General features: G+C 37.3%; 1 protein-coding gene across 2 annotated transcripts; it reads left to right on the top strand.

Moving 5' to 3' along the window:
- The first annotated feature begins 820 nt into the window (after positions 1–820).
- Positions 821–9,950, top strand: LOC135584236 (GATA transcription factor 18-like). 2 transcript variants are annotated; one of them, XM_065115818.1, is made up of 8 exons: positions 821–1,312; positions 2,368–2,454; positions 2,535–2,671; positions 4,218–4,337; positions 4,429–4,564; positions 9,218–9,283; positions 9,373–9,461; positions 9,546–9,950. In XM_065115818.1, exons 1-8 carry the CDS (start codon positions 1,061–1,063, stop codon positions 9,601–9,603), a joined length of 945 nt encoding a protein of 314 aa, XP_064971890.1. In that variant the 5' UTR covers positions 821–1,060; the 3' UTR covers positions 9,604–9,950. The 2 variants fall into 2 exon arrangements, with proteins under 2 accessions (XP_064971890.1, XP_064971891.1); XM_065115819.1 differs by having other exon boundaries at positions 847–1,312; positions 4,459–4,564.
- The last annotated feature ends 1,377 nt before the right edge of the window (positions 9,951–11,327 follow it).

Here is an 11,327-nt window from a genome sequence, read left to right as displayed (position 1 = left end):
GACCGAAACGTGGGACCCACTCATCCAACTAAATAACGGGTAGCTCGTTTAGTGAAATCGAGCACGTAGGAAAGTAATTTTGCAGAAAAATGCTAATTCGCTCTTTTTCGCTTTGTTATGGTGGACGAGAATCGAGAGAAAAAATCCTAAAGTTACCATGGACTCGTACCCACCCGCATCTCCGTGAGACAGAGGTCTGTGGGCTCTACATGAATTGGGTGCTTTTATGATATCTAAATCACCGGTGAGTTGGGTGGCGGGTGTAGGGACGTACGCGCACAGATGTGTATTGCTCATATTTTACGTGCATCAAATTATTAATTCACCCTCCAGATTCGAGAGCGTTGTGAGTGGGGCCAGCAGTGGTCTCGATGGGGTCCGCTCCCCTCGACGGCGTTCGTAAGGGAGTTGGAGGATTACGATTACACGTGAAATTGGAGCCGAACCGTAACCCTATCCAGTTATTTGGGACTTAATTGGCGGTAGAAGCTGCAACTTGGCCCAATTGGAATTGGCCGAGAAATAAATGATTCTGGCAACACGCTGGCTCGAATTCTGCCGCTTCCCAGAGACCGGCTCGAACCGAATCGATTCAAATCAGATCGGGTTTGGTTCGGTCAAGATGTACCGAAAATTGTAACCGGTCAATGCTAACCCAATTGGAGTTTCAATTCCAAGATAAACATAAAAACACGTAGGAAATCCTAAAAAATAAATAGGAATTAAAAAGGTTAGCTTGGGCCTGCGGGCACAGCTTTACACATCGTGCTTCAACGGTTTACGGGTCCATCGTGAGGCTCAGCTCTCCATGACGCGTGGCACTTCATGATCGCCCTCATTTTCCGCATGCCCACTCTCCCCTTCGAATCTGACGGTCCTCGTGCCATCAACGTCGCTCCATCGAGTGACCTCACCCGTCTCCCTATCGTGCCCCAAATCAGCGGCTGTGATCTCGACATCACAACGAATCCCTCCTCGCCGCGCCACGCCCGGCCATCCTCTAGGGTTTGGGCCAGCGTCTCCCCCCGCCAAACGCCGGCCATCGACTCCGTCCGCGAGGATGTCGTCGGACGCGAACTCTCTGCAGGATCACCAGATGTATCGCGTCGATGGCCCAGCCACCGCCGACGGCGGAGGCGGCCACGACGCGGAGACGATCGACGTGACAAGCGAGCCTCCGCCGCCGGACCAAGACGGCCACGTCGCGGAAGCTGTAGATGCGGCGGCGCCTCTCATGAACATGACATCGAACCAGCTTACGCTTCTGTATCAGGGAGAGGTCTACGTCTTCGACTCGGTCACGCCCGAAAAGGTGGGTAAACTTTTTTATATGGCGCAGCAAACTTCGACGCTGTTATATCGATTTATTATCCTTGAACGGTAAGAAAGTTGTACCATAATTTGCATTACTGTTTCTTTCTACATTGATAAATGTGTTGATATGTTAATCTGGACCGTTCGATGATGATCGTCATGCTGATTGTTGTATACTTGAAGATGTAGAGGTGATTGATCCAATCATTTAGAAGAATGAGCCTAATCTTGTATTTCTTTGTGGCTACATGAAATGTTCGCAACGTGTTCAGAACTGGGGAAGAAATGTCATCTGAAACTTATGCCTGAAGTAATCCAAGAGACCTATGTGACAAATTTTTCACTTGATTAAATTTTGACCCTAAAGATTCCGAATTGATCAATCGCCTATGTGGAATCTTCTTACCTACTTTAATAGTACAAACAACAGAGTTTGAAGTAAATATTGAAAAGGGCTCCTTTTTAAAATATTTTACTTTTGTGATTAGTCAATTATAGACAACAAGTAATCAGTTAGTGTAATCATTGGTATCACATTCTAAGTTGAGGAGTTTTAGCCAATCTAGCATTATTTTGGAAGTATTAATTGTTGTCAAGATAGTTAATCTCTACAGATTAATCAACTAGAATTGAAATTTCATATGGTGATTTTACTTATGATCTTATTTCAGAACTCATTTTTCTCTATAACTCTTCATTGGAAAAAAGTGCTTAAATTTGGAAATATTTAGGTTTTAAGATAGTAATTTAGGTTGGAGAATACTGTGGATTTGTTAATAAACCTTTTATTTACATGAAGATTCTGCAAGGAATGAGATAAGTCTGACTTAATTCCAAACAGTTTGCAACTGGTGGACTACCTATCACACTACAAGTGTTTGCAATTTATATGTTATGTTTATAATGAATTACTTAAAAAAAATTATTTGATTGTTTAGCCTATGCTAAAAAGCAAATTCTCAGATGAATTGCCGAATATGGACAATCAAAAATAAATCAGAATGCTTGTATGAATGGTGGTATATGCATTGTCACCAAGTAATTGTGATGCAGGTACAAGCTGTATTGCTATTATTAGGAGGGTGTGAGGTACCTTCCAGTATATCCAGCACAACATTACCTGATGCCCAAGATGAAAAGGTACTCCACATGATACCACCAAATTAGCTTAAAGTATTATCTATTTTTTGTGCATTGACTTTAACTTGCATTTCCTACAGGGTTATGATGATATACTACGACGTGCAAACATTCCTGCAAAAAGGATTGCTTCACTGATAAGGTTCCGTGAAAAGCGTAAAGAAAGAAATTTTGATAAAAAAATCCGATATAATGTCCGCAAAGAGGTTGCTCTCAGGTATGCAGGGGATCTACCTATTGTATAATCAATGATTTTTTTTTCTGTATAATCAACAATTTTAATGACAGACCTTGTACATTGTACAACCAAAATAAAAAGATCAACACATGTTAATTAAAGTCAAATTTTTTGTATTACCCTGAACTGGAAAAACAATTATTCTAATTTATAATACTACCTCCTCAGTGTGGCTTCCTCTTGTTTACTCAATAGTTCTTTTTTTTCCCCCAAAATATTGCATATTCTTGTCAAAAGTATACTTTTGTTTTCACCAAAAGAAAGCAACTGTACTAATAAGGCATATGCTGTACTCTTAACTGACCAGCATTACATGTTGATTATGTCAATGTGGAAGCTAGTTTATTGAACGTCTATAGTAGAAGTTGACAAATGTATATTTTGTGGCTAGAGCACTGATGTATGAAGGGAGAGATCCTTTGGTCACAAGCAGTTGAGAACTTGTTAGGAAAGGGAAGATGTGCAGTGGAAGATCCTTTGGCCTTTGCTGGTGACTGGCCAGTCTGGCCTATATAAGATTGAACTATTCTTGTTGGAGCTAACACAATTCCTTTTTCTGTGTTTTGAAGTATTTCAAGTGTTAGTCCTCTCCTTCCTAAATGTTTGCTCATTAGTTCATAGATCTATAGATTTAGAACACTGAACATCATGTTACTATACTTTTCATTAGCATTTATTTGCCATCATAGTCAGTGTTTGTTGATATAGATGATAGAATCTTTTATGTTTTTTCAACTCGATTGTGATTCATAATCTGGCTCAATAATTGGCATGACCTCAACATAGTCTTTGATGGTGGTCTGGACAGATTTTTTTCTCTCCCTGTAATAGTGTATGAGTGGAAAGACCTGTGGTCACCTATCAGAACTCTGACTTCTCCTGAAGGTTTCATTAAATGAAGCTGATTTTGTTATAATCTTTGGTATTGATACTTTATAAACAAAGTCAGAGCCTGGTCATTAGCAATTTGTGGATGCTACGTAGGTTTTGTATTCATTGAAATCCTGGGGAGAAAACAGAATTTGCAAGAGTTGAGACTGATATGTTAATTGTAGATTGGAATCTAATTCTGATTGCCGATGCTCTAACTTTAGCCGATATTTTTGCTTTCAAATTAAAGAACAAATGGTTCAAATAGTATTAGTACGAATGAAGTTGATTAATGAGTTTTTTATGCATACAGAGAAACTTAACTGTAATATAATTGTATATGTTAGTTCGTACTTGAGACTATTAAAATCTAGACAAAGTGTAAATAGTAATAGCCGTTGATATATGATGAACAAACCCTCCTGAATCAAATTGATACGAAAAATGTATCTTTTTAGGAATTAATATGTGAAAAGAAGATATTGTACAATGAGAACTATTTCCCAAAGTTATCTAGTGTATATTTTCCTATCTTTAATAAAGATAGATCTTTGTTCAGTTATATCTTGGTTATTTTTCCCCTTACTTTTCTGTAGTTTTATAATCATTTTAATCAAGACTGCCTCAAGTACATGCTTTGGAAATGAATTACCAGGATGCAGCGTCGGAAAGGACAGTTTGCTGGAAAGGCTAGTCTCCAGGAAGGAGCAACAGCCTCCTCAAGCTGTGATCCTGTTCAGGATGCAACTCTAGAAGATCCTCCTAGGGAGTCCAAGTAATTTTTGTGAAATTCTTGTGTTTATTTAATTATTTTGGTGCCTGACATCAAGCATTCCAAACTGAAGTAACCCAATGTGTGACTCCAGACACTATGCTTCTTTATGTCATTTTTCTAGATGTCAAAACTGCGGCATTAGTGAAAAGATGACACCAGCAATGCGCCGTGGACCGGCTGGACCAAGGTCACTTTGCAATGCCTGTGGACTCATGTGGGCAAACAAGGTCTATACAAATTGCTTTTGCTTATATAATTTTCTGTTGCAGTTCTTATTTGCTTACTTATACTTTCTCTCTGTGGTTACTGGTAAGTTCATTTGATATTTCATTTGAACTTACCAAAATTTGCTATTTTAGTTAGTTGGTTCATGTACTATCGTTTGTGCTCGTTTATGAAACATGTAATGCCAATATGTTTAATTTAAAATGTTAATAGCATGGACATGCTGCACAAATGCCTAACAAAAGCAACTTACAGGTAAAATGTCAAGGAAACATATCCGTAGTTGGCTCCTCTGTAATCATTCTATTGCATTTTGTTTTGTCATGACCAGGTTGGTGGTGTAAACTCATGGATGTAATTCTTATATGAAGCCTCAAACTAATGAGGCACACCCCCCCCCCCCAACAATCACATTTCACCATAAAGTTTTATAGTGAACCTGCATTTTTCACTTCTAGAAATTCTTATAGATAATGGATTAATATCTAAATAGATAGGCTCTATATGTTCTCTTCTTGATTGATAAATTCATATATCTAGAACTTAAGACCCTGTTTGGAATCTCCATATGAATGGATTTTCAGTGTCACTAAAAGGACTTTGCTTTCAAGATGCTGCTTGTTTCAGTCAGACATGTAAAATTGTTGAAGCATTTAATGTCATTATCATATAATTGTAGCTTACTTGCTTGATGTGGCATAAGTTGATTTAAAGTAACTTCACGGCATATCACATATTATGATATATATATATGTATATATATATATATATATATATGTATACACACACACACACACACACACACACACACACATATATATATATATTCACCTTTTCTTTGACTTTGACCATCTCCATGAGTATTATATTATGCATCTCATTTAACTTGAACCCATGATCACCCAATTACTGTAACTTGGGAGGTAATTCACAGATTATATTAGCATATGTTATTCATTAGGAAAATCCGTTGGTTTGCTTACTTGCACATTATAGGCCTAGAAGTGTTAACTCTTCCTTCACCTGGTGTGGCTCGTATTGATTGTAAGGAATTTATGCTCGACCATGCTAAGTGGCAAGCTGGGAAGCATGGACACGTCATTTTAGTTGGTGTATCCATGTTGAACACATGTTGGACACAAATACATCACCGACATGCCTGGACACATATCTTTTTTATTTTTAAATATTTTTTTTTTGGGACACAACGTATCCATGTTGGACATCTTCAACGCCCCTCTTTGTTGCTCCAACGCCCTTCCTTGCGTCACGAGGCCTTTATGTGAGGGTGGGGAAGTGTGAAATAGAGGGAATCACAGCCCTCGGGAGTTTGGGGAGGCATGAAATCAAGGGGTTCTTATAGAAGGCGAGGTGTGTAAACGCCAATGAAGTGGAAGTAGATTCCGTAGAACGGCAACAAGGAATGCTAACGACAACATCAAAACGTCAGAATCCATATTGCAGCTGCACTGACGTTGTCGCTATGACTCTGCCTTAGCACTTGGAGCCCTCCTGCGTCATTGTCCATCGTCATGGGCACCACGACCCATTGGGAGACACCAGCGTTCAGTAACTTGTGACTTCACCCCCATTGCATGACTTACGCCCTTGACGACCCACGCCTATCATCACACGCCCTTGGTGTCCCTCTCACCCTCAAGAACTCGTCGCCTCTCACTGGCGACCTTGCATGTGGGTTTCCTTCGGTGTCCCTCTCATTGATTTGTCGCTTATCATGGGCAAGCTTGTCGGTTTCCCTCGACGTCCCTCTCGTCGACCCGCCTCTCGTGCACGGAAGAGATGACCCATCGCTCGTGTGTAGAAAGAAGCCATAAGCCTTCCTTCTATTTCTTTTTATTTTTAAGTAATTGATCACATTTTATATTTGTATTTTGATATGTGATAATTATATTGATGGAAAATTTTATTACTTATATGAATTATAATTTTATATACTGTAGAAATATAATTATATTTATTATATAATTAATATACTTGGATGTATGAATTGTATTTAATATATATTATTACCAAAATAATTTTATGCAAAGACTTGTATGAATTTTATATACTGCAGAAATATAATTGTACTTAATATATAATTATAATTAAATAATTAATATAATTATATGAATTATAATTTTTATATATTAAAAAATACACGTGTCATCGCTGTTTCTGTGTCCTAATTTTTTTTAAATATTATGTGTCGCCATGTCCATGTCTTGTCCATGTCCCGTGTCCGTGTCTATGCTTCTTAGGTTGCAAGTACCATTCTCACACAATCACATGGGATCAGCATGCAGTGTGTTTAGATAACTGAGTTCCTTGATCAGATGTGTGCAAGAACCTTTTATGACTTCAAACAAATTTATGATATAGTAGAAGTGGAAAAGGAGAAGATTTTGTGAAGAGCTCTGATAATTTTTGCTTCTGATGTTTTTTTTCAATATTTTGTGAAACTTCCATCTTTGTTACTGCTACTATTAAGTTTTAAGAGTGAATTAAAATGCTGAAAGTCCTATTGGCACCCGCATTACTGGAGGGAATGAGAAACCTAGGAGTTCATGCCGCATATAATGAATCACTTGGTTGTTGGGCTAATATGTGCTGTCAACACATTCCAGGAAGCTATTGTCCAACTTAGGCTCTTCAACAAGTGAAGGAAAAAAGGAAAAAAAGAAGAGAGGGAGAGGATCGAGAAAAGAATGCAATTTGATGCTACATTCTTGTCATAGTCTTTGGCTCTTGCCATTCCACAGTTGTCTTCATCAAGTAAACGGAGCCCTTGTTTTAGACGATTTGTGCGATTGAGAGCATGGTTTCAAATATTGTGATATTATGGTATACTGACCATACCGTACCAATATATCAGTGCTCCAACCACACTGATGGCTTGCTGGTATCTATTTATTAAATATTTATAGTATTCTTTTATTAGTGTACTTAAGCATGTGAAACCAGTTTGTACATACATATCTGACAAGAATTTGGTATGACTATCAGTACAGGATGTTGAAAATAAAGTTTGACTGACTAAAACCTTTAAGACAGGATGAATATGGTATCCAACATGTTAATTGTATGCAATTTTGTTAGTCCTATTAAATTGTTTTTGGTTAATAGTTATCAAAAACTTTATGTGATTTGCTAGAGAAAGTTTATGAATATCACATGTTGGTTCTTACCCAAAAACACTAGTACAGTATGCTGCCAGCACCTTTTGGTCTAATCAGGATCTCGATTGGTTTGAGCAGTGCATGAGTCTGTTTCTCCCACTTATCAATCTCTGTTCTGAAGGAGCATGCATTTCAAAGATAACTTATTGTGGACATGGAATAGTGGTCAAGGTGAGCGATGCAAACTAGCATAAGCCAAATTTGGAATGCTTTTGGACCAAGGTTGGCTGTGAAACTAGAATTTTGCCTGATCTAGTCAAACGCCTTTTCTTTTCAAAATTTTACCCTGATTTTTGTATCAACCATCCTAAAGGAATCATTTTTGGCTGTGCAGTTGAAACTTAAGTTTTCAACATTGACTCTGTCATGTTCTATGAGGACTGATCCATGCTTTGGCTTTGGTCTGGCTCATACCAATCATAGGTCTAGTGAGTCTTGGCCGAAGCTGATTGGCTCTGAATTTCTAGCATGGGTACAATGAGAATTTCGATAGGGCTAACCAAGGATCGCCATTTCAGGTATCGGGACCCGTTTCGAGGATTAGGTAAGAGTAGTATATACCGGTCAATACTGATGTTTCACAGAGGAAGAAAAGGAAGAGGTGGTGGAGGAACAAGAGGAGGAAGAAAGAAGAGGAGGCATCACAAGAATAGGAGGAAAAAAGAAGAAGGAGAAACAGCGGAGGAGGAAGAAGAGGACAGAGCAGTGGTGGACGAGAAGAAGAGGAGGACGTGTACCAGAGAGATAAACGACAATGAATATGTGGGCGACATCCAACGATAGCGGCGACAATGAGAAATGGGGAAAATTGGTCGCGAGCCCTAATTGGGGCCGGCATCACACTGTTGTAGTTATTTTAGGGTTTATATACTTTTATATATGATTTGGATCGAACCACCCGAAACGGGAGCGGTTCACATACTGTTCCACCCCCGGACCGCTATGTATCGCTCATTTGTACCATCTCTGGTGGTACGATAGTCCGTGGGCCTAACCACCTTGCTGGCTGAAACCCCTTAGGTTCATTATGGTAGATATTTTCACTTGAATCTTTCGTTATAATGTAAGTTCTTCATTGTAGAAGTTCCATATTTGCATAATCAGTGATATTTGTCATTATTGTTTTTAAATGATGACCGGTGCTTCTATATAGTCGACTCCAAATAGTTAGGACTTACAGTTCTGTTGTTGTTGTACTGGTGCTTCCACCATTGAAATGTCATCGATGAGGCTCTTGCTTATATGGGGTTTGGGGAGAGTAAGATAAACGCTGCAATATTAAGGACGCGCCACAGTTACTTTATATCTGAAGAACATTGGAGCTTCTGTTATTCTTTTATGTGAAAAACAAGATTCTATTTCCTTTACTTTCTAATATCGCCAATATTCATAGCTCAAATGGTTGTCTAGAGTGGCTGCCACAACTGCCATTTGAATATGTTTCATGTCTTGAATCCGTGGTTTTGTTTCATGCAGGGAACTTTAAGAAGCCCATTTAAGGCCAAATCTGTGGCCCCTAGCCTTGCTAATTCAAGTGATCATGTATGTGTTTCTTCTAAGAACCACGAATTGGTTAGCTTCGTGGTTTTACACTCTTTATGAGATTTTGTCTCTCTCACCTTTTCCTACAGGGTGAAGTCATTGTCTCAGAACTGGGAAGTGATAACAAATCTATTGAACATGCACCAAATAATCATGAGGCAGTTGCAACTTCTCAAATGTGAGTGCTAATTATTGTTATGCTACTTTGTTCTTATAAATGTTAGAGATTCAAACTGAAGTTTCTTGTGGCTATGCTGCACAGTGCCAAAGAGGGTATGCAAACTGATGTGCAGCTTACAGAGATCGAAAGACAAGCTTAAGACTACATTGTGAAGAATGTAGAGAGGTGTTGTTTCAATGTTAAATTTGATGGAATTCTCCGGCTTAGTTTATAAAATTATTTTATGCCATGATCGATGATATAGGAGACAGCGGCACCCACAGAGATCGGTGCATGTGCATGTGCAGTGCACGGTATATCACCAGAAAGTCTAACCTCCAGACCTGACACTAAAAGATGATGTGCTTGGTTTTCTTTGTTTCCAATTCGATGGTGTTAATATTAGCTGGAAGATATATTTTTCTAACCTAGAAATAGTTTGTGGAACAGACATAATCAGTTATATACTTTGTTTTCTTCATATATGAAGTTGTGTTTTTGGGGAGATTCCTTTTTCTTGTAAGATCTGCTGATTGATTGAATTTTGTTGGGTCATTGAAATCATGTTGCTAAAATTTTGTTGTGCGGTATCGGCATTGTGAAAAATGTCATTTTGATAATCTTGACATTAAGTCTATTGTCCATTAATATGGTAGTGCCTAAAGTAATTGTAAAAGTAATATTCTTTGATCAAATGGGACTGAAATTTTAGAATCAGTAGTATGTTGATTATATGATTCTTTTGTATGGAGAGATTAAAGAATATGTTACTTATGAAATCAAAATGAGATATTTATAAAGGAGATGTGGTTTTGGATTATCTTCCACTAAGTTTACATCAAAGAAAATTTTATTAGTGTATTTTCCCAGCTATACTTGATGGATTAAAAATTGAGCAGTTAAGATTTGTAACACAGTATAAAAATATTATAAGTATAATATTTTATAAAATTTATATAAAATATTTGTATAAAATATTATAAGATAATATAAAATATTGAATCAATCTATAAAAAATATAAAAAAAATGAGGAGAACATATTCCGGTATTAGGGTTAAAAAAAAGTGAATGTTGGTTAAAATTTCTGAAAATAAAGCTTTTTCTTGGAAAAAAAACCTAAAAAGAGCATTTGTTTTTGGGAATTTGCTCAAAAAATTAATATTATATTGGAGGGACATACATGTTATTTTGGAAAAAATTCAAAAACTCAAATCTGAATTCGTAGATCATTTACCCTTGAAGGCGCACCACGAGGTATCCTATGGCACTTCTCACAATAGTCCTATATTAACTTATCCGAGCTCTAATCGTTTCGCTTTGGGTTTGTATCGTTACTAGAATATTGATTTTTTTTGTTTTGATGTTAAATTGTGGGACTATGGTTAGATTTGGATGTCACTGATTCTTTATTTCTCATTGTTCTCTTATTTTGTCTAAATAATTGAGATTTGTAAATTATTTTCATTAATTTAGCCTGTCTTTTCAGTATTAAGTCTTGCTTATAGTTTGGTTCTTTTGTTTTATGCTACACTGGCTCAGAAAGTATTTAGTTTGAGGAAACTTTGCAAAGAGTAGATCTTCCGTTGGGTTTTCTGTGATCTATCAGTGTATTACTTGGGATCTATGAAAAGAATAATTAATTCTTTGATGTATTTCATACCTATAATGTGATTTTACAGGAATAATTTTATATTTACATGTGAAGTGTTTCTTAATTTATATTGTGATGGATTTGGATGCAAAATGAAATAGATGTGAAGTCTGTTCTCAAGTATCTGAAAGTTTGGATTAACATTGCTCGTCTTATATCATTTGTTGAATCTGTTTTTTCTCTAATCTTTTGCATTCTTATCTTTGTCTCATTATTGACTTGACCTTTCCTC

This window comes from Musa acuminata, chromosome BXJ2-7 (genome assembly GCF_036884655.1).
Source record: "Musa acuminata AAA Group cultivar baxijiao chromosome BXJ2-7, Cavendish_Baxijiao_AAA, whole genome shotgun sequence".
Lineage (NCBI taxonomy): Eukaryota > Viridiplantae > Streptophyta > Magnoliopsida > Zingiberales > Musaceae > Musa > Musa acuminata.
This window is presented reverse-complemented; position numbering and strand designations above follow the sequence as displayed.